Genomic DNA, 24,119 nt, shown 5'->3' on the forward strand with positions numbered 1-24,119 from the left:
ATCTGCCTACTAAGCTATTCCTTATTGCAGTATCTACAGCGTCAGAGAACTTCCATCATATCTCTTCATTCCTTAGTACTTCTGGAACTACTTTTTCGTGCATATATTTTTCCTGGTCGTTCTCTTGAACTTCAGCGTACTCTTCATCACTACTACATTGTGATCTGAGTCTATATCTGCTCCTGAGTACACCTTACAATCCAGTACCTGATTTCGAAATCTCTGCCTGATCATGACGTAATCTAACTGAAATCCTCTCGAATCTCCCGGCCTTTATCAAGTATGCCTCCTCCTATTGTGATTTTTGAACAGAGTATTCGTTATTACTAACTGAAATGTATTGTTCAACTCAGTTAGTCCATCTCCTGCCTCACTCCAATTACCATGCCCATATTGTCCCGTAACCCCTTCTTCTCCTCCTTCCCCTACAACTGCATTTCAGTCCTCCATGACTGTTAGGTTTTCGTCTCCCTTTACTTACTGAATTATCCGCTCAATACCCTCATATACTTTCTTTATCTCTTCACCTTTAGCTTGCGACAGCGGCATGTATACCTGAACTATTGTTATCGGTGTTGGTTTGCTATTGATTCTGATGCGAACAACTCTACCACTGAACTGTTCACAGTAACTCACCCTCTCCCATTATACAATTTTCTGCTACTGCTGATGTTACCCTATAGTCATTGATCAGAAATCCTTGTCTTAATTTCTATTTCACTTCACTGATCCCCGTTATACCTACATTGAGCCTCTGCATTTCCATTTTCAGATTTTCTATCTTCCCCGCCACGTTCAAGCTTCTGACATCCAACACCCCGACTCGTAGAACATTGTTCTTTCATTGGTTACTCAACCTTTTTCTTATGGTCACCTACCCCTTGGCACCGTCAAGGATATCCGAATAGGAGACTAGTCCTGAAGCTTTTTCCAACGGAGAGATCATCATGGCACTCTTTCAATTACAGGCCATATGTCCTGTATATACACGTTAAGTGTCTTTAATGCAGTGGTTTCCATTGCCTTCTGCATCTTAATGCCATTTTTCATTGCTACTTCTTCCGCCTTAAGGGGCAGTTTCCCACCACAAAGGCTAGAGTGCTCTAAACCTCTGTCCAGCCCTGTGCCCTCTTTGACAAGGCCGTAGGCAGAATGAGAGTGATTTCTTATCACGCAAGTCGTTGGCCTGTTCGTGGCTTCCAGATCGTATCTTAATATGCAAAAGACTGGTATCAGCTGCTAGCGATGTTTCACTCTTTGGTCGATCCCTCCACGCCAAAGCACTGTGGCGAATAAGACACGTTTGATTGGATAACAAAATGAATGTGGAATGGAACATTATGATTTTTGTTTCCGTCCCCGAGCAGAGTTGCAGTGGTCTGTTCTTAGATCTGCGTACAGTGAGGTGAAGTCGTCACACTCAGTGACACACTACAGATATCCAATGGCTTAACGGCAGACTGCATTGAAAGGAGAAAAAAGCATTTGTCGACAAAGTCGGGTGCAGGAGCTCACAGTAGCCGACCTCTGCAAACTACAGTGCCCTGGGGACCAAAATCCTTTCTCAAGAGCCTCTGTGGCTGACCTGTTTCCAGCAAGAAAATGTGAAGCCTTTTTCCCGAGTTAACAAGCCAAGTACTCCCCTTAAAAATAGCCAAAAAATAAGCAGAAAAATAATCAGATATCACACAGCCATGTTACAGTTTATCAGAGCGTTTAACTTTCCTCTATATTGTGTATACTGGCTTCATGTTCAAGTATCTAAAGGATGTGTATTATTTATTGTATTTGTAAGTGCTAAATCTGTATGAGAAAAATACATCAGAACTTTATTGTTAGTTTCACATGTAAAATATGTACGTACACTATGGAAATGATGTAACTTGCAGTATTTCCACACGCAAATTGTCCCATAATTGTACAAAACACCTGTGCACTGCTAAAAACATCATACTAAGCAGGCAGGTGATATTTCTTCCTAGGCCTATATGAGACTATACACGAAAGCGAACCACAATATGCACCGTTTTAGGGGGGAAGGAAACAGAAACACACACAATGTTTATATCAAGTATCACAGCGTGATTTCCACGTTTAAAGTGTTCATCAGAATACGTAAAGACTGTAACTTACATCGTTTCCAAGCCTGAATAAAATCTTCCTGGTTTTCGGACCCCGTCAATTCGAATAAAATTCAGCCATACTCTGGGCCAACGAGCAGCAAGTTACGAAGTGTACTGCAGAGGCGTGGACTGAGACAAGTGTTCCCACCCGCCCCCAAGATATGAGATATGCTGCGACGTGTTAACGACGACATAGCTCTTCGTGCGCCCGGCTTGTATGGTATCCCTTGCGAGTGTGGCAGTATCTATTTAGGTCGGACAATTCGCACAGTTTCAGAGCGTTATACCGAGCACAAGAAACATACTAAACAAAGGGAGCTCGACATGTCGACCATGGATGAGCATTGCTTGGAAAAGGGACACAAAATACAGTTTGAAACGACGAGATTCGTGTCCCAAGTGTCAACATACTGGTATTCCGTTACCAAAGAGGTGGCTGAGATTACAATGAACAGCAACAGTTTTGGCTCTGAGCACTATGGGACTTAACTTCTGAGGTCATCAGTCCCCTAGAACTTAGAACTACTTAAACCTAACTAACCTAAGGACATCACACGCATCCATGCCCGAGGCAGGATTCGAACCTGCGACCGTAGCGGTCGCGCGGTTCCAAATTGTAGCGCCTAGAACCGCTCGGCCACCCCTGCCGGCAGCAACAGTTTTAACAGGGACCAGGGGCTCACGCTTAGTAAGGCGTGAGGACTGGCGTGCCCGCTCCCTTCGCGAACGCTTGGCTTCGTGCAGGGACCACAGGAAATAAATGTTTAACTGAAAACGTACCCAGTAGAGGTCTTAATTTTTTTCACGTGCTATCGAGAACTTGCATGTATTTAACAACGCTGTCAAGAATTATTAAATTCGTCTGAAATAGTCACTTGGCCCGCGCCGGACACGGCTGCTGCACTTGTAAGACCTGCAGTGTCACGTGCTGTGACGTACGCACCATGACCTGTCTTTCTCGTGGGCCTCGGTCCTGCGGCGGACCAGAGCTCCTATGAGCTGCCCAACTCACTTTCCTCGCACGTGTCGTTTTGGCCCTCTCTGATTGGTGCCAGCGGCCTTAATCGTGGCCACATGAAGCGGAAAAGCGGAGAGCTAACGATGAAAAAGTTTATCTCACTCTGTTACTATGGTCCTGTGTCATATAAAATTGCTAATACGTTCCATAGAGTCAACGTTACGGTGGGTTTTCGGACAAATAATGAAGTTGGCAAAATACGGCGACATAGCTTGGATCCAGCGATTAGTAAGTTTAGCACAGTAGGGGGTCTACGAGGTCATTAGTGGCTCGTGTGCGCAACATTACAGTGCACAGACTGGGAGGGATTTTCAGGTTACGTATCGTGAGCATGGATATGCTAGTAACCGTAGTGCATTAGGGGGCCGTATAAGAGATTTCAAGCATTGCTTAAGAAGCATTAATGGTGATTTGTCTATCCTGCACTGAGGTGGTAAAGGTACGGAGGAGATTGAAATTTACGTGAGCTATCAGGAGGATGTGAATCTTTTGATAAATGAGCAGGTAGCGAGCTGTCGTAAACGGTTATTCGATTTCTTCCATGATGTGATAGTGAAAACTAAATAAGGACTTTTTTAACAATATGTTAACCTTCAACTGCTTTTATACTGCTTTGCATTAAGGCCGCAACCTAAATACTGTAAAATTCCCTGTAAGTTACCTTCAGACTTCGTGCATTCACAGCTATAATCAATCGTGAGAAACTTTAGTGGGGCCGGCCAGCGTGGCCGAGCGGTTCTAGGCACTTCAGTCTGGAACCACGCGACCGCCAAGGTCGCAGGTTCGAATCCTGCCTCGGGCATGGATGTGTGTGATGTCCTTAGGTTAGTTAGGTTTAAGTAGTTCTACGTTCTAGGGGACTGATGACCTCAGATGTTAAGTCCCATAGTGCTCAGAGCCATTTCAACTCTAGTGGGACTATCGTAAGTTTTCCTCTGAAAACTGTGTTTTATTTGTTTCACAAGAAACTAGAAAGTTTCTGGTGGCTCTTTTTACTTGTTGTCATTTTTCATAATTGTAATGAAGAATAACAAAACATAATATTGTTTTTTAGTGATTTTATTTCTTAAACTTACGACGCATCATACGATGTAGAGGGCGTTCAACTTATGTACTCTGTTCTTTGATTATGGCTCCGTAGTGTGCCCGTCTCACTTCATGTTTTGGTTTTGAGTGATCTACGTCACTTACTGTATTAGACAACAAATGTTGTTTGTCAGTTTTGTACGGACGTCATTATGCATCCACTCTACCTTCTTTTCTAAGGAGTGGTATGTATTTCGTTTTGTTTAGTTGCTCTACTCGATTTCAACAAGTTGAAATGCTAAGTCGCTGTATATACTATTATTTATATCGTTTCTTTGTATTTTTTTACTAGGCGCTCTGCTGATGGACTTTGCTCAAAAAGCGTCAGCACAGTAAAGGATTTACTACCATCTAGATCTCCTTCATTTCAGCAGCCTACCAGTATTTTTAAAGTCATATTTATATTGATTGTGATTATGGCTTCATACTTCCATCAAGTCTTTAAGTCTTATCTACGGAAACTGCACAGATAAACAAACAAGGCAATGATAGTTGACACAACCAACAGGCATCCGGAAGTAAAATAGTATTCTAACACCATAATCTGACAGTGGTTGTCAGTCACTCGAGCTTGAAACTGTACTTTGACATCAGTTGCTGACAGTGTATTTGCAGCATGGATGATTTGGTCTAAACGGAATAGTATGCTCTGTTCTACAAACATTTCCTTGAATGCTATTGCAACTGCACTGACTTGAACAGTTTCAAGTGACGTAAACATGTGAAATCGTCCAACCCTCTTCACTGGAGTGATACTTCAGAAATACTCGTAATATTTACGAACTTTGTGCGCATGTGGTATTAATACTGGTACCATGCATGCAACTACTGAAACGCTTTTTTTTCATTGCGATAAATATTACGTTTTAAACAGTTAAAACATCATCACTGGCAAATACTTCGCCCACTAAGTGCTTTTAAACCTATCAATATCAACGCATTTTTGATAACATATATTACCAATATGGGGGTACTTTAAGATAAAAAAAAGTAAAAAATAAAATTTTCGTGAAGTGGTGTTGGCTCCTGTCAAAACCTTACTTTCTGAAGATGTACTGATAAGTAAGTAGGGTGATGAAACTGAAAATGATCAATATGACATTCATTGTGAAAATTCACATCTACTACCACCTCAATGAGCCTTTGATTTTTAATTAACTATAAGTGAAAAAATTTAAAACAGTGATAGAACATGGTACATGAATTTATTAGAAAAACGTTTTTTAAATATTAAAATATAAAGTACACAGCTACTTTAAAATATTGATAAAAGTTGGGCATAAAGCACACCTCCCCCTCCCCCCTCTTAGTATTGCTAGTGTTAATGTGGACGTGATGTCTGCTTGCACATTTCACTAAAATTTTTACCAATGGCACTGCTGCTTTGAATGAAACAGAAACAGTGGGACCACAAACGACGATCAACGAAACACAACAAGCCTCACAACGTCTATACGGGCAAAGGCACATTTACGAACTTCCAACATGCTGGAATACTTGTAGGTCGCCAACTTCCGTTAATCAGTATAAACAAAAACTAGTCAAAGTCGCAAATTTCACTTTTTTATTCACTTGATGACTAGTTTTGGGCCCGTACCCATATTCAAATCATCGTAACAAAGTCAAAAATAGTATTTCCGATAATGGAATAACAATGTCAAAATTACTTAAATGAGCAGTTACAGTGCATATAGATGGTATCTCCGAAAATGCAAAAGCCATGTGAAAAACGTGTAAACGAACAGTTACAGCGCATACAGATAACTCACCTGTAAGCGATGAAACTGTTCGTTTTCACTTTTTGACAAGGTTTTTGCGTTTTCGGCAACAGCATTTTTGATTGTTACCATGATTTTAAAATGGGTTCCCGTCCGAAAATAATCATCGAGTAAATACAACAAGTAAAATTTGCAACTTTGGCTGTTTTTCGTGCTCTGAACACCATGTTTCTTTGTTCTATAATATCGCAGACTACTGGCAACCATGATGCAGAAGGGATCAAAGGGAATTATTATGACGTGGTTGTGTGACGTGAGTGTGTATTTACAGTTTGAGTAAGTGAATGAATTTCTGGGTGCATACATAACTATTACTCAGCAACATTGGCGTTATAAACGTGTGGCAACTACACACATCAAAAAAAGTTTGCATCACCTCGGTTCCGAGGGTCCGGAACCTGTACAGAAAATTGGAATAGAGATCAACATAAACATCGTTTCCGCCCTTTTTATTGCTCATGAAAACCACACATTGCATGTCGTACCACCGTATAGTGAGACCTTCAGAGGTGGTGGTCCAGATTACTGTACACACCGGAACCTCTAATACCCAGAATAATGTCATCTTGCATTGATGCATGCCTGTATTCGAGATGTTATACTATCCACAAGTTCATCAAGGCACTGTTGGTACAGTTTGTCCCACTCCTCAACGGCGATTCGGCGTAGATCGCTCAGAGTGGTTGGTGGGTCACGCCTTCCATAAACAGCCCTTTTCAATCTAGCTCAGGCATGTTCGATAGGGTTCATGTTGGAGAACAAGCTGGCCAATCTAGTCGAGCGATGTCGTTGTCCTGAAGGAAGTCATTACAAGAGGTGCACGATGGGGCGCGAATTGTCGTCCATGAAACGAATGCCTCGCCAATATGCTGGCGATATTGTTGCACTGTCGGTCGGAGGATAGCATTTACGTATGGTACAGCCGTTACCGCGCCTTCCATTACCACCAGCGGCGTACGTCGACCCCACATAATGCCACCCCAAAACAGCAGAGAACCTCCATCTTGCTGCACTCGCTGGAGAGTGTGTCTAAGGCGTTCATCCTCACCGGGTTGCCTCCAAACATGTCTCCGACGATTGTCTGGCTGAAGCCATATGCGACATTCATCGCTGAAGAGAAAGTGATGCCAATCCCGAGCGGTCCATTCGGCATGTTGTTTGGCCCATCTGTGCCGTAGTTGCAAAGATGGAACTCCCCATGGACGTCGGGAGTTAAGTTGCGCATCATGCAGCCTATTGCGCACAGTGTGAGTCGTAACACGACGTCCTGTGGCTGAACGAAAAGCATTATTCAACATGGTGGCGTTGCTGTTAGGGTTCCTCCGAGCCATAATCCGCAGGTAACGGTCGTCTACTGCAGTAGTAGCCCTTGGGCGACCTGAGCGAGGCGTGTCATCGACATTTCCTGTCTCTCTGTATCTCCTCCACGTCCGGACAACATCGCTTTGGCTCACTCCGAGACGCCTGGATACTTCCCTTGTTGAGAACCCTTCCTGGCACAAAGTGACAATGCGCACGCGATCGAACCACGGTATTGACCGTCTAGGTATAGTTGAACGACAGACAACACTAACCGTGTACATCGTTCCTGGTGGAATGGCTGGAACTGAACGGCTGTCGGACCCCTCCGTCTAATAGGCGCTGCTCATGCATGGTTATTTGCATCTTTGAGCGGGTTTAGTGACATCTCAGTATAGTCAAAGGGACTGTGTGTGATATAATATCCACAGTCAACGTATATCTCCAGGAGTTCTGGGTGATGCAATTTTTTTTTATGTGTGTATATTTCACGTCAGAAAATTACGTTTGATTAATTTTCTTGATCCTTGTTCTTGCATGTTTGAGTAAGTTGCAGAACGAGTACATAAGTACAGCTCTATAGCTTTTGAGTGAGACAGTGGATTTAATTTCCTTATATTTAGCTCTGAATTAATCACTTTTGACTAACGCACTTAAGGTCATTAAATGTAACATAATGACTGATTAATGGTCCTTTGCATTATTTAAGTTTAAGTTGACGATCGCATTGGGTTATAACATGAGAGTGTACAACCGTGCGCTTGAAATGTTGGCAGCTTGCATCGGGCCTGCGATCTGCTTCCTGGCGCTGACCTTCATCGACTGCGACGTGCCAGCCATCATCACGCTGTTCGTCTTCACCATGGTGTTCCGCTGTGCCATTTACGGCGGCTCCTACCTCAACCACATCTATCTGTTCCCTCGCGCCTACGGAAGCGCAGCTGGTCTTTATCTGACTCTGGGCAACTCCACAGGGATCATCACTCCGATAGTCACCAGCGCTTTTGTATCAGGCCGGGTAAGTACTTGCAAAGTGCCTGGTACTGAACAGACCGGTGGACAAGAAACGGATCTAATAAAAACATGTTAAATAACATTTCAACGATCGCTATTTCCACTTTTCACTTATTGTTTCATAGACACAGTCACATTTAACGTAGTGTTGTTTCCATTGAGCTCTACAATACCACAATGAAGAACTCTGGTCTCTGTGCATAGCACATCATCCTGCCTGTGAATTCCATTCGTTCGTATCGGCCGGCGTGTCGTAGACAGGCAAAAAATTACTATCGGTCTGTACGTGATTAAGAACTATTTATTTATTTCTGGCTGTAGCCTTACTGTATCGGCGTCTGAGGCAAGGAACTATCAGTTTAGCAAAATATTGCAATACTTCACCAGAAGGCGGTCACACAAGCGAAATAATTCCTGCCTTCGCATAAGCTACGAAATTTTACAATATCTCATGTGGGTTTGTTGTTGCAATTAGCAACTGAAAACTTAGTGATTCAGAAATATTTCGGGTGAGTCGTATGCTTACTGAGCATCTACAGAAAACTGAAAAATATTTGCAACACTACTCCCCAAATCCGAAGTTTGTTGCCTTGCTCATTTATGTGTTCAAGTTGTCTATGCGTAGTATTCAGAAATGCTGATGATCTTCCTCAAAACTCAATATTAAATATTATGCTGAGAAAATTTTACTGCGGCATTTGCAATGCAGTACGTGTTTCTGTGACGTAGACAGCATAAATACTGGTAAGCATTACATCATTTCATATGTGAATAATTTAAACACGTATTTCGTCTTAGATTCAGAAGTAAGGGGGATTGGACAATTTAATATCAGTACTTTCTTGGTTCATTCATAATTTTTATCATCAGCAGAGGCATGTTTGAGCAAACAGTGTTAGCATCGTTTAATAGGTGTCAGGACTGTTCATCGCTCATTATTACAGGATGTAGACATACACTACACTGAGGTGACGTTAGTCACGGGATGTCTCCTAATATCCTGCCGGACCTCTTTTTGACCGGCGTAGTGCGGAAACTCTGTGTGACATGGACTCAACAAGTCGTTGGAAGTCCCCTGCAGAAATATTGAGCCATGCTGCCTGTATAGTTGTACGTAATTGCGAAAGTGTTGCTGGTGCAGGATTTTGTGCATGAGCTGACCCCTCCATTATGCCCCATAAATTTCCCAACGGCTCCATTGCGAGTGATCTGGGTGTCTAATCATTCGCTCTGACTGTCCGGAATGTTCTTCAATCCAGTCGCGAACAGTTGTAGACCGATGACCTAAACACAGCCCATACCATTATGGAGGCACCACCACAGTGCATTGTTGACAACTTCGGTCGATAGCTTCGCGAGGTCTGTGCCACACTCGATCCCTACCATCAGCAATTACAAATTGAAATCGGGATTCATTTGACCAGATGTCGTTTTTTCTGTCGCCTAGGGTCCAACAGATATGGTCACTGGCCCAGCAGAGGCGCTGCAGGCAATGTCGTGCTGTTAGCAACGGCACTCACGTCGGTCGTCTGAGGCCATAGCCCTTTCCTAAAGGATACGTTCATTGTACGTCCCGTATTGATTTCTGCGGCTGTTTCCCGCAGTGTTGCTCTTCTGTTAGCACTGACAGCTGTACGCAAACACCGCTGCTCTCGTTCGTTAAGTGATGACCGTCGAACATTGCGTCTGCCGGGGTGGGAGGTGATGCCTGAAATTTGGTACACTCAGCACACTTTTGGCGCTGTGGATCTCGGAATATTTAATTCCGTAACGATTTCCGAAATAGAATGACCCATGCGTCTAACTCTTAACACTTTCCCGTCGTGTGGTCATAATCAAGTCGAAAACTTTTTCACTTGAATCACTTGCGTACAAGTGACATCTCCACGAATTCATTGCCGTTTCTTGCCTTGTGTATGCGATACGCACCTGTATATGTGTATATCGCTAGCCTATGACTTTCTGTCACCTCAGTATATTTAAAACTTTGGATAGTACAATATATATTTTATCAGTTACTGCTGCATTTCATCACGCTGCTTTGCACGTCAGCAGAAAGTATAGACAAAGCTTAACTGAACAGTTTTCTGGCCAGTCTGATAGTTTTCGGATCTCCCTTGAGTTTTGAAATGATACAGCGAAACTGCACTAGTTTTTGAAGAATTCATTTTGTTCTCCAGAAATCTGATCCACTGTATGTCATAGGGTCGTGTAAGCGTAGAATCGGAAACTGCGTTCAAGCGACGCTTCGTGGCCGCCATGTTATTGTAGGCAAGAAACGAAATATGAGAATCTTCGGCCTGAACACTCAAGCAGCAGTTCGACATCGTGATGAGGTAGAAATCAATAGCTGTGTCGTGGCTTAAGTCGGCAGTGAGCACAAAGCAGTCAGTTCTGGTTGATATCAGTCAAGTTCTATTGCTTTAGCTAGTCCACGGCTTCCATTAAGTAACTTTATTCTTGTAGTAGGCCGTGGCTAATCCCACCAGTCACCTCGCCGAGAATCTTCTTAGAGCACGCGAATATCAGTAGCAGCTGATAACTGCTTTGAACTGCACATCTATGTCAGCTTTTCAGTAATCCACGCAACATTATGACGAAACGAAAATTCAGATCTATCTTCGTGTTGTACCACACGTGATAAAACGTAATGCTCAAGTACTGAAAAATGAAGATCAGTTCGAGAAACATGGAATGAATAGCAATTGGAATGATACCGTATGCACGGATTTAGTCTTTGTGACAAGTAACACTGTTATTGCACATTTTATCACAGCAGTTGTGTTACTATTCCATAATGGATATAATGATAGACTGTTTCTCGTTTCTCTATTTATTTAACTGCCCTTATGATTGCACTTGTACTGGCTTGTCATGTTCCCCATCTACTTCTCCGCACTTTATGTTTGCATGTCGGTCGTTTTCCAGTTCTGTCACTGAAGACTAATTTTCCGTTACATAATTGCTTTTTTATTTGTGTATTTTATTTATTGGTTGGTTTGTGCTGTATTTGTGTGATGGCAGGCTGATACAAATTATTGCTTTATCTATATAGTCGTTATTTTTATAATGACTGTACAATCTGATTTGTCTGATGTCATTTCTATTGCATTTTCTGTTAATAGTTCACTATTTCTTTAGTAGAGTATTTTGTTATGTAAATCTGTTTGTTGTAGATTTTCCTATTTTTTATTTATGTTTCTCTAACTTTTGCTACTTTTACTGTTAGCTTGTTTTGCTCATGTACTGGTAAATTTGCCATGTCAGTTGCTAGCTTTGTTATAGGTAGAGTTGTTTTACAAATGTGCTGTAAAACTCTGGTTTCAAGCTGTATTTTAGTCCTGTATTGAGTAATTTTATTTCATTTGCGAATTCTGTATTGGTAAGATTTTTTACACACATGTAGAACTTTAGTGGTGATACAATTTCAGTCGTTAGTTTCCGTTTACAGTGCTGATTTACGATTAACTTGTCAAATGTCCTTTTGAATGTTGTGCATAGGTTGCGACTGGTATGCCAAACATATCTATGTATGAACGTTGTAGTATAATCGAAAATTAATAGTGTTACACTTTTGCTTGACTGTAAATGTGCTACGTACAGTTTTTGGTTGAGTTTTTCTTTATGATTTGCATTTCAGACAAACAAAAATAAGATCAGGCAAGAATGAGGTACCTATATTTTTGTAATCCGAGCATTTAAAAAATTTCCTGCGACGACTGCACAGAACAATGCATTGGACAGTCAGGAAGAAACTTTGGTATCAGATGTAAAGAACATACAAGAAACCGTGAAAGTTGTCAATGAAATTATAACTTACATCGGAAAATCCAAATTCTTAAGGCAGAAAAAATTCTCATTTCTTCGCAAAATTCTACATAAAGTTCCTAAAGGTCATACTCTGAACATCTTAGAAGAACTGTAAATTTACATACATACGAAAAAATATCCGAACGACATCCTTAACGAACATATAGATAAAAAAAACTACCTAGAAAACTTTTTTGAAATAATAGAAAAAGAAGCAAAAATGACGCAACAAATAATAAACAATAGATAATCTTAAACTTTTCATAACTTCACATTTGCGGTATCTGAAACGCAAAGACCGTCCCTGAACTTCTTCAGCCGGCCGCTGTGGCCGAGCGGTTCAAGGCGCTACAGTCTGGAACCGCGCGACCACTACGGTCGCAGGTTCGAATCCTGCCTCGGGCGTGGATGTGTGTGATGTCCTTAGGTTAGTTAGGTTTAAGTAGTTCTAAGTTCTAGGGGACTGATGACCTCAGATGTTAAGTCCCATACTGCTCAGAGCCATTTGAACCATTTTTTGAACTTCTTCCATATAATTTCTCTGTAAATATAAAGCATCGTATGAGTGAAAACGTTCAAACAACATTCAGAAAGTACTGTATAAAATCACTAAAAGTGCAATACAAAACAAACTGTGTGATATATAATAACGACATACACTCCTGGAAATTGAAATAAGAACACCGTGAATTCATTGTCCCAGGAAGGGAAAACTTTATTGACACATTCCTGGGGTCAGATACACCACATGATCACACTGACAGAACCACAGGCACATAGACACAGGCAACAGAGCATGCACAATGTCGGCACTAGTACAGTGTATATCCACCTTTCGTAGCAATGCAGGCTGCTATTCTCCCATGGAGACGATCGTAGAGATGCTGGATGTAGTCCTGTGGAACGGCTTGCCATGCCATTTCCACCTGGCGCCTCAGTTGGACCAGCGTTCGTGCTGGACGTGCAGACCGCGTGAGACGACGCTTCATCCAGTCCCAAACATGCTCAATGGGGGACAGATCCGGAGATCTTGCTGGCCAGGGTAGTTGACTTACACCTTCTAGAGCACGTTGGGTGGCACGGGATACATGCGGACGTGCATTGTCCTGTTGGAACAGCAAGTTCCCTTGCCGGTCTAGGAATGGTAGAACGATGGGTTCGATGACGGTTTGGATGTACCGTGCACTATTCAGTGTCCCCTCGACGATCACCAGTGGTGTACGGCCAGTGTAGGAGATCGCTCCCCACACCATGATGCCGGGTGTTGGCCCTGTGTGCCTCGGTCGTATGCAGTCCTGATTGTGGCGCTCACCTGCACGGCGCCAAACACGCATACGACCATCATTGGCACCAAGGCAGAAGCGACTCTCATCGCTGAAGACGACACGTCTCCATTCGTCCCTCCATTCACGCCTGTCGCGACACCACTGGAGGCGGGCTGCACGATGTTGGGGCGTGAGCGGAAGACGGCCTAACGGTGTGCGGGACCGTAGCCCAGCTTCACGGAGACGGTTGCGAATGGTCCTCGCCGATACCCCAGGAGCAACAGTGTCCCTAATTTGCTGGGAAGTGGCGGTGCGGTCCCCTACGGCACTGCGTAGGATCCTACGGTCTTGGCGTGCATCCGTGCGTCGCTGCGGTCCGGTCCCAGGTCGACGGGCACGTGCACCTTCCGCCGACCACTGGCGACAACATCGATGTACTGTGGAGACCTCACGCCCCACGTGTTGAGCAATTCGGCGGTACGTCTACCCGGCCTCCCGCATGCCCACTATACGCCCTCGCTCAAAGTCCGTCAACTGCACATACGGTTCACGTCCACGCTGTCGCGGCATGCTACCAGTGTTAAAGACTGCGATGGAGCTCCGTATGCCACGGCAAACTGGCTGACACTGACGGCGGCGGTGCACAAATGCTGCGCAGCTAGCGCCATTCGACGGCCAACACCGCGGTTCCTGGTGTGTCCGCTGTGCCGTGCGTGTGATCATTGCTTGTACAGCCCTCTCGCAGTGTCCGGAGCAAGTATGGTGGGTCTGACACACCGGTGTCAATGTGTTCTTTTTTCCATTTCCAGGAGTGTATTATTAAACTCGCTCCAATATGCATTAGGGGGTCATTGCACCTAGACTTAAGTACAGTATGATGTATTGTTACATAGAAAATACATATACGTAAATATACTATAACAACTGCAAACTAGCCGCATGTTTGCTACCGTGGGGTCCTTAAATAATATCCAAGTCAGGGGCAGAATCACGATGTTATGCAAATCACACCCAAGCGGGTTTATACTGAATCTGCACACGTTGTGTAACGCAACCTTATGTTTGCCCTGATATAAATCCTACGTGGGGTGGCTAGCCTCTCTCATATTTTATTTATTAAATTAATTGATCAAAGTTCCCCCTCCAAAATGATTATGGGAAAGGATTATGGTGAGTATGACTGTTTAGCAGATAAATGTTGTCCTAAAAGTTTACAATTACATTTACTTTATTTGAATAGAACACAAAATTGATCAAGAATTTCTACAAGTAACAAACATGTATGTTAAATTAAACCAAATATGTAAATAATCCTCACTTGATAGAGGTGTTGCAAGAACTTAGTACAAACGACACTACGAAAAATCTAGTGTGCTTTTCTCCTATGAGAAAAGAGGTCAAATAGAAGAGGTAGAATGTTAATGTCGATAAACAAGTGGGTAATCAGATGCAGTACCACGAAATCATCTAAGGAGGCTAAGTGGTTCTACAGGTTTCACCGCTAAGGAACCTCATTTCGAATTTTGGGCGGACGAAAAATCAGCTGAAATCTTACAGGAGGGAACTGCGTATGTTGCCGACAGTACGGCACAAGGCGGCGTGCTGTGCTGGCTTCACCATCTGCTGATGGGCTCGACCTCTGAGACCGCGGAAGTGCGAACGCAATAAAGAACTAAGCGTTTTTCCATGTGGCTGGAAAAGTTAAATCTGCGAATTAAATTACCTTTTTTCCATGTGGCTGGACAGTTGAAACTGCGACTTGAATTACTCTGGAACGAGGGTGGCAAAGTACGTGACCGGCTACTGTGGCCGCCAGGAACCAGCTCCCAATTCTCTTCCGCCCCGCGTCCATAGAGAGACCGCTCCGCTTTGGTAGAACTCGGCCAATCATCGCCAATAAACAAAGCTTTCGTCAATTATGGACTTACAAGAAATTCTTCGAGACTCCCACAACCGTACTCCGTCAACTACGCGTCAGTACCGTTCATTACCGCCAATTCCCGACGGTGACTTTAAACGTGTGCTGGCGTAACAGTTGGGGCGCTGTTCTGTCAGCTATCCCACGGAGCTCAGCAATTATTTCTCTGAAACATACCTAACAACAGCACAGTTGTGGCGCTAAGCTGGCACATCCCTGCTCAGTACATGAGGCTTTCGCGAGAAAACTGCCCCCAGTCATTGTAGAAATACGAGCTTCCATCGCCTTGGCCCCTGAGACCCGAAATTTTAGAAATGTAAGAAAGGCTGGTTTGCTGGCTCTTAATAAGTGTATGAAGAGACGTGAGGACCTGCCGCCTTGCATAGTTATAACTCTCAACATGAACATTTGAAAATGACGGTTCCACCGAAACGAAAGAGAAAGCTGCCAGCCAAGAATCGGGTCTCTGTCCACAGTTCCCAATGAGTGGATGTCCCCCACACCTCGTGCTATTGTGAGCGGCTAGCCTCTTCACAGAGCAAAAGTTCCCTCTCGTCTCCTGATGAAATGAGCAGAATAAGGAAATGCATGCACCTTACTCCCAATTATGTACCTGCCAGTACATAGCATTCGATTACCTACTTTGCGTGACAGTGTAATAGTGTAGTGAAATGCATGCAGATTAATATTTCAGAAATGCAAGATAGGCTGGTTTGAGGGCCCTTGATAATTGTATGAGGAGGCCAAAGAACCTGCCGCCCTGCACAGTTCAAAAATGGTTCAAATGGTTCTGAGCACTATGGGACTTAACATCTATGGTCATCAGTCCCCTGGAACTTAGAACTACTTAAACCTAACTAACCTAAGGACATCACACAACACCCAGTCATCACGAGGCAGAGAAAATCCCTGACCCCGCCGGGAATCGAACCCGGGAACCCGGGCGCGGGAAGCGAGAACGCTACCACACGACCACGAGCTGCGGACCCTGCACAGTTATAAAGTCTCAACATGAACATTTGAAAATGACAGTTCCGCCGAAACGGACTCTTTCTGAATCAGTATAATCAAGACGAGTCAAATAAAACAATCTGCAGCTAACCTTGTACCAACTGAAAGAAAAATTTGTCCTTGTGTATACTGCGGGCCCAGAGAAGACGTTGTTATGTGTGAAATCAAGAGAAACTACGGGGAACATTGTGTTTTTCTTACGCCTATAAATCAAAGTGATGAAGCCCATACAGCATACATTATTCTACACTGTGTCTTAAGTACAAAATCATACCATATTACATACACATAAAAGTGAAAGCAAAATATAATCTGGTGGGACGCCTAAGAAATGTTGGGTCAACAATTTGAATGAAACAGGAGATGATGAGCAACTAAATCATAAGGAAAAACTCAACCAAGAACTGCAGGTATCATATTTACAACCATGGAAAAGTTTAACTGTAATTTTATTACCCGTGCCACATTCTTTACTGTTCCAGACGTTTCCGTAACAGTTTTCCCTATTACACACTCTTTTCTTTGGGTGCCTGTTGCTTTGGATGATACTTATTCTGTTTAATTGCAGCAGTTACCTTACGCAATTGCGATTAGGCAGTTGCGATTAGCACATTTATCTGAAATATCTTGTTTGACCGAGAGGCATTAAAGAGCACTTGTTTTGGAATTCTGTTACAGGAAACAATACAGCAGTGGAAATACGTCTTCTACGTGGCGATGACAATTTCATTTATACCGTATTTCGTGTTCCTCATTTTTGGTTCTGTTGACAATCACGAAATTAAATGGGAAGAGCGCAGAGAGAAGAGGAGGAAACAGAAGACGGGCCCATAAACATGACTCCGAATTATGCTGACACTGTGTACTTCAAACGAGGTAGCAAAACGCCGCCGAAACCTGTATGAAAATAATTGTCTTCTGTCCAGATGCATTTATTAGGAGGAATTCAGTGACGTCAAAAGGATGTCGTCGTCACTGAGTGACTGAATATTAATCCAGTACACGTGAAAAGCAACAATTCTTATCAGTCTTTGTCATTAATAATACTTTTGTAACAGTTACGGTTCTGTAAATTAGTGCTTTGTTTCTGCAAAAGTTAACAGCGATGTGAGCAGATCGAGATGAATGTATCAAGCAGTGACAGAAGAGCACGCTTAAAAATGTACTGTTGTGGTACTGGCACATCCGTACTTTCGACATATTCTCTAATACTAGAGTAAATGTTCGTGAATTGTTGTCAAAAATCTAGTATTATGTTCTTTTAGTATACTTGTAAGAAAAGCTATGAGAATCTCCTCTGCATTGCAAATATCGTAGCTGAGCCAGTCTCTTTATAATTCGATTACCACTGTTCCTTCGAGACTGGGATACGATGCTGTAAAAATTGATAAATAAGGACGAAGCACTCGTAAAATTCTGCTATCATTCATAATCTGAGTTATAAGTCTTTCACTACATAAAATGAAATTACCCGCGCCTATATGCTAACGCAGAAAAATGGGTTACCCTTGTGTTTATTGTTCTGAATTACCTTATTGGGAATTTGTGAGATATTTTTGTGAGCTCTACAATACTCCCTTTTCTTTGATGTTCAGTGATGTAACTAAACGAGCGATCAAAAAATTTCCGTTCGAAGGCCGTATAGTTCAGAAACGGTATGCCAATCAGGCAAAACCGCCGTGAACCCTGAGGCAATCATGCACCAGGTTGAAGATAAGTATTTGATGAAACCCTTGTCCTCCTACTGCGTGAAGTAGTCCGTAACTGCTTGCTGCGCATCATCGTCCGGCAGGAATCGTCAACCCTTGACAATCTTTTTAAAGGGACCGAAGGCGCGATAATCGCATGGAGAGTGATCAGGACTCTATGGCAGGTGATAGTGTCTTCCACTTGAGTTAGCGTTTCTGTGTTACGAAACTCCGATGTGGATATGTGCGTTATCATGGAGCAACAGCAGCTGTTGTAGCCGTTTTCCCAGACATTTTGCCTTAATTGTAAGCCGCAATTTCTCCAGCGTTGCGCAGTACCGTTCCCTAAAGTTGGAGACACCAAGTCCCTTGAAATCGATAAGCAATCCCAGATCGAATGACGACGAGCACGGAACTTGGCACACCATTCCGCAAGGGAGGTTTTCGACAGACATGCTGTCCGATGCACATCCTTCATTCTCCGATGGATGTCTACCAGTGTTTGTCCTTCGGCATCCAAGAAAAAAACAACTTCCCGTCGGTCCTGTCTGTACGCATTTACTAATAACGTCGCCATAGTTCACGTTTCAACGTTTATCGCACGCATATCGGAAAGTCATGAATGCACACACTAATCCCTTGCTTACGAGTCGAGGGGTATATAAAGGCATCGGAGTCGCGCTACGTTGCGTATATGCTGCACCAACGCCCTCAAACGGAAATGTTTTGATCGCCCCTTACATATCGCAAAAGAAATATGCGTAGCATTATATAAATTTCAGACCTGTGAACACTAATTCTTCCAGGATTTGAGCTCTACGCCCTACGTTTAACAAAAACAGTCACTTAACAGACGTTGAATCGCGTATAATGAACCAACAGTACGAATATCTGACAAAATCCACAAATGTGTGAAAGAGTAGTTGGTTACATCCGTCAGCTAATGAAATTATTTCATCGATTATCAACACTTCTGTTCTCAGGTTTTCAGTTCAGAGCGAATGTCAAAAGCTTTACGGGAGTCTCGTTTTCGATTGCCTTTCTACTTGTACCTATAGGTACATGCCACTCAGGTTTCTCCCTTCTGTTTTATTCTGTGGCATTGAAAATGACGCCAGCAGGTTTAAAGAGGGCATAGTAATTGCCTATCCACACAAGCGTAATATATTCCTTCTGCAACCCACAATTTTATTACGACTTTTGAGACTGAAGGTTTTTGTTAGCAAAGTTAGGAAATAAGCAAGAGTTCATGTGACTCAAAAAATAGTTTTAGACTACCAGTAACACTCAGATAAAGCCATTAGTTTGTTACCAGACATAAAATAAACTTAAATCTTACAATTTGTCTGTTTATGATTGTACAACATACTGTACAATAATTTAATTGAAATGTGGAAATTAATTAACATTTTCTCAATGTGTTTTTCATTTCAGAAGTTAGCATTTCAGTACTTCTTCATAGTAAAAATTGTATTTGCTGTCGCAGATTGACTGACTTGCGAGATATAATATTTATTTCTTAGGTGTAAATATAAGAGACTATCGAAAAGTATGAAACTATAAACTATCAGTATTGTTATCTTCATCAGAAAGGAGTTTTCTATGAAACAGTTATTAAGAATTAAATTATTCAAACGTTCTTCATGGATAATATCGCAAATGTAATATTGTATTTAAGATTACCACCCAAAGTGACTCTTTAATCATAAGAACACAATTTAGTCTTACAAACAGTAAAAATGTCTCAAAGACATAAATAATACCGCTCTAGTACCATTTATGAGTTTGTATGTTACAGTGATGTTTGTATAGTAAATAAACATGTTGCCAAAACTATGAAAATACATATTTTAACTCGTTGTAATTGTTGCATTATATTTCCTCCTCAATAAAAAGAAAAACTGGAATCCTTCATAACCTAAGATGTTCCTGAAGTCAAAAACAATATACTTTCACTTATAAGGGAGGAATTTATAGTGTTTGAAGTATGGAACAATTTCATTTGTTTCTTTGTGATTTGTTTCTCATCCCTATGTCAATTAAAGGAAGAGGCTAACTTTCTTCTTTTTTAACTGATTCTGTTGAGAGTGTTACCGTTTTAGAGTTGTCAGTATCGTAAGTCATCCTGTGTGCTACTAATGAGACAGTTGAGTAATGTCACAAACTTCATAATGTAACGGTCGCTCCCGGCTGATCTCTCGCAGTTAATCTTTTTCCAAGATGACATATTTTACTATTTCTCACCCTAGACATCTTCGCTTCTTCCACGTAGCTCCCCCTTCTTCCCCCGTACCCACGCCCTGACGAACAATCAGATATCTATTCTAGAGGGGCGATAGCCCCCGATTATCGCACCCACCGCAATTACTGCACAAGCAAACAGGGTAGTCACTAGTCATATTATCTTTTGATGTGCAGGTATGCAGTTCTACACTTTTCGAAGTATGAAGACTGGTTTTGTGCAGGTATGCAGTTCTGCACTTTTCCACTTTTTACACTTTTTGATTTGCAGGTGCAGGTATGCAGTTCTACACTTTTCCAAGTATGAAGACTGGTTTTTTGGGTTGCTGCTTCTCCAGTGCATTGGGCGTGGCGTACATGGTGACAGTGCTGTTCCCAAAATTACAGTCGGTAAATAGTTAGAATCTATTTACCGACTGTAATTTTGATTTGCAGGTGCAGGTATGCAGTTCTACACTTTTCCAAGTATGAAGACTGGTTTTTTGGGTTGCTGCTTCTCCAGTGCATTGGGCGTGGCGTACATGGTGACAGTGCTGTTCCCAAAATTACAGTCGGTAAATAGTTTGAATCTATTTACCGACTGTAATTTTGGGAACAGCACTGTCACCATGTACGCCACGCCCAACGTACTGGAGAAGCAGCAACCCAAAAAACCAGTCTTCATACTTGGAAAAGTGTAGAACTGCATACCTGCACATCAAAAGATAATATGACTACCCTGTTTGCAGAACTTGAGGATGACATATACATTAATATAGCATATTAACTACTCGATGGGAATGAATGAAAATGCGGGAGCATGTTGCCACAAGTCCAACAATCGTGCACAGAAAGCTGGACGCCACATGGCGTGAGGTCAACGTGTCTATAGCGCCCTATGGTGCTGGCCCCATAACGCGCGGGAGATAAAGGGGCAAAGGTAGTGTGCGTCAGTGAGCAGTTACGGTGCAATGTGGTGGTGTTCTTCGTAGCAACATGGCCTGGAGACAACAAACGAAACTGGAAGCAAAACGAAGTGTAACGTGTGTAGCTCACGAGTTTAGTATTGCTCACAGAATTGTTTCACGTGCATGGGGAGCGTTCCGAATAACAGACACTTCTGTCCGAAGGAGAGGTTGTGAACGTCCGTGGTCAACTGCAGCAGCCAGATGACCGCTACATTGAGCAACAGGAAAGAGGGGACCCATGTCAAATAGTGGGTGCAATTCCAGCCACATATAACAGAACTACAAAGCACGCAATCTCACGCTCCACGGAACCACGACGATTTCATGGGGGTGATCTCTCTGCCCAGTGACCAGTATGTTGTGTTCCGTTGACACCCGTACGCCAGCAGCATCGTCTGTGATGTCAGAGAAAGCTTACGGTCTGCACCAACAGGGAGTAGGGTCGCGTGCTCTTCTCAGATGAGTGCAGGTTCAGTCTGAGTAGTGATTCTGGACGTACCCTCATATGACGGCTGTCTAGAAAATTCCGGAACTTTGTCTACAAAATTTTTCTACGCCAATATTTTACTTACTGTACACGGTCTCTTTCGAAACACTCTCCTACACAATAGATACACCGCTCCCAACGCCGTTTCCACTTCCGGAAGCAGTCTTGATACGCCTCTTGCTGGATCGCTCGAAGCGCCGTCTGCGAATTTTCTTTTATCTCGTCTGTCGTTGCAAATCTTCGTCCTTTCAGTGGGGTTTTCATCTATGGAAATAAAAAAAAGTCCGCAGGGAGTACGTAGGACATGGCAGCACAGTCATATCGTTTTCTGTGCAATAGGCACGTACCAACAGGGATAAATGTGCGGGTGCGTATCGCGATGCAAGAGGCATGAATTGTCTCGACACATTTCAGGCCGTTTCCTCCCAATATTTACTCGCAGGCGTCGCAACACGTCCCGGTAGCACCATCGAGTAACAATTTGTCGCCGGCCGGTGTAGCCGAGCGGTTCCAGGCGCGACAGTCACGAACCGCGCGACCGCTACGGTCGCAGGTTTGAATCCTGCCTCTGGCATGGATGTGTGTGATGTCCTTAGGTTAGTTAGGTTGAAGTAGTTCTAAGTTCTAGGGGACTGATGACCTCAGATGTTAAGTCCCATAGTGCTCAGAGCCATTTGAACCATTTTTGAACAGTTTGTCCCTGTGGCACGAATTCGTGATGAGCTAATCCTTCAACGTCAAAGAAAACTATCACCATAGCTTTGACTTTTGACCTGAGCTGACGATATTTTTTTGGCCTTGGAGAACCTTTCCCGACCCATTGTGAAGATAGAACCATGGTCTCAACATCAAAACCGTAGACCCACATCCTATCAACAGTGTTACGATTCTCTTAAGGAACGTCTCGTTGTCATTTGCGGGATCCAAAAGCTCTTCACAGATTGCGAGGCGAAGGTGTTTCTGGTCTTGACTCATGTGCCGTGGGACGAACTTGACGGCAAGACGATGCATTCCAAGATGCTGCGTCAGGATTTCATGACGTGATCCAGTTGAAATGTTACATTCTGCTGCAATCTCTCGGACATTCGGTCTTCGATTGGCATGCGCAATTTCGTTGACGTTCCTGACATGAGCGTTGTAGGTAGACTTCGAAGGCCGTCCTCAACGAGGGTCATCTTTAGCTTTTGTCCAGTAATTTTTAAAACTTATGAACCTTTCCTAATACACGATTACGGCTTAAGCACTCATCACCGTAGACTTTCTTCATCTTTTGGTGTGTCTCTATAAAGATTTTCTTGAGTATCATGCAAAATTTAACTCTGCCACCTCGAACTTCGAAAACTGTGGGACGCAACATTCTTCTCAATACAGCACTGAAAGATAACTGAAAGACATAAAATAATAAAACTTGTGGCAGTTACACTTTAAACACAGGCGTATGCAGGGAGGCTAACCGCATTTCGCTCCAATTCACCATTAGCGTGAGATTACTAATATTCCGAAAATTGTCGAACATCATGGTTTCGGTGGTCTAGGAGTTGTGGTGTGGGAGGCATACTGTAGCATGCCCGTACTGACCTCCAAATCTCTCAACACTCTACACTGGCTGGTCAACGTTACTGTGGCACTGTGTAAGAAGTCGTGGTCTAATCACCTTCATTGCTTACATATTCCGCCCTCACAATCATATTCTGCACATGAAGACGCTTCATTCGAACCCAAACTCGATAAGATAATGTCAATTTTTTGTGAATTCATGTAAACGATATGCAAATAACAAGTAAGTGCACCGTAGTTGCAATACTCGAGGCTGGTGTACACTCACACACACACATTCAAGACACGACGGTCACAAAAGCTTTTAGTTCGGGAGAGGCAAACCACACGCCAGGAGGCTGGTCCCTTCAGAGGAAGAGTCAACCTATCTACGTCAGCCAGCGACCACCCACAGAGCAGACAGCGTTTGCCCTAGTGAAAGGGAGAATGACCCCGTGTTCGGCTTAAAAGCAAATACCGCTACAATGTGTGGGAGCGCCCAGCCTATGCATTCTTTACAAACATAGCTTGCAGTTTCAGGGGTTTTAACAGGGAGACAGCAAATGCCAAACGCCGATGCTACAGATTTTCGGATTGGTCGCCTTAAACGAAACATCATTCTCCCGTTTTAGAAGAGCAATGCTGATTGGCAGACGATATTCCTGACGCCTTGAGCTGAAGGAGTAATGCAAGACACTGAAAGATATACCCCTTCACGTCTGGCGTGGAGAGAGGCCGTTCTGTTGTTGCTCTTGGAGCGAGAACACGTAACGAGAGCGTGTGCGCTCGTACATGTGGTCAAAGAGCGATGAACAAGTCTCTCCTCAGTTCTTCACTGGGAGAGCACCTCTGTCGAGAGCGAATCGGAGTGCGACTCTATATTGAGTCTTTGCGATTA

General features: G+C 43.1%; 1 protein-coding gene across 2 annotated transcripts in view; it reads left to right on the forward strand.

Annotated features, from left to right (window-relative positions):
* The window catches only part of LOC126198574 (sialin-like), a 131,700-nt gene extending 111,902 nt beyond the window's left edge, over nucleotides 1–19,798 (forward strand). The window contains exons 8-9 of one of the 2 annotated variants that reach the window (XM_049935009.1): nucleotides 8,081–8,322; nucleotides 17,001–19,798. In XM_049935009.1, coding sequence (XP_049790966.1) covers nucleotides 8,081–8,322; nucleotides 17,001–17,156 — 398 coding nt within the window. In that variant the 3' untranslated portion in view covers nucleotides 17,157–19,798. The remainder of the gene's footprint in view (nucleotides 1–8,080; nucleotides 8,323–17,000) is intronic. The other variant, XM_049935008.1, reaches the window with a different exon arrangement.
* Nucleotides 19,799–24,119: the final 4,321 nt, after the last annotated feature.

Source organism: Schistocerca nitens, chromosome 8 (assembly GCF_023898315.1).
Source record: "Schistocerca nitens isolate TAMUIC-IGC-003100 chromosome 8, iqSchNite1.1, whole genome shotgun sequence".
In the NCBI taxonomy this organism is placed as follows: domain Eukaryota; kingdom Metazoa; phylum Arthropoda; class Insecta; order Orthoptera; family Acrididae; genus Schistocerca; species Schistocerca nitens.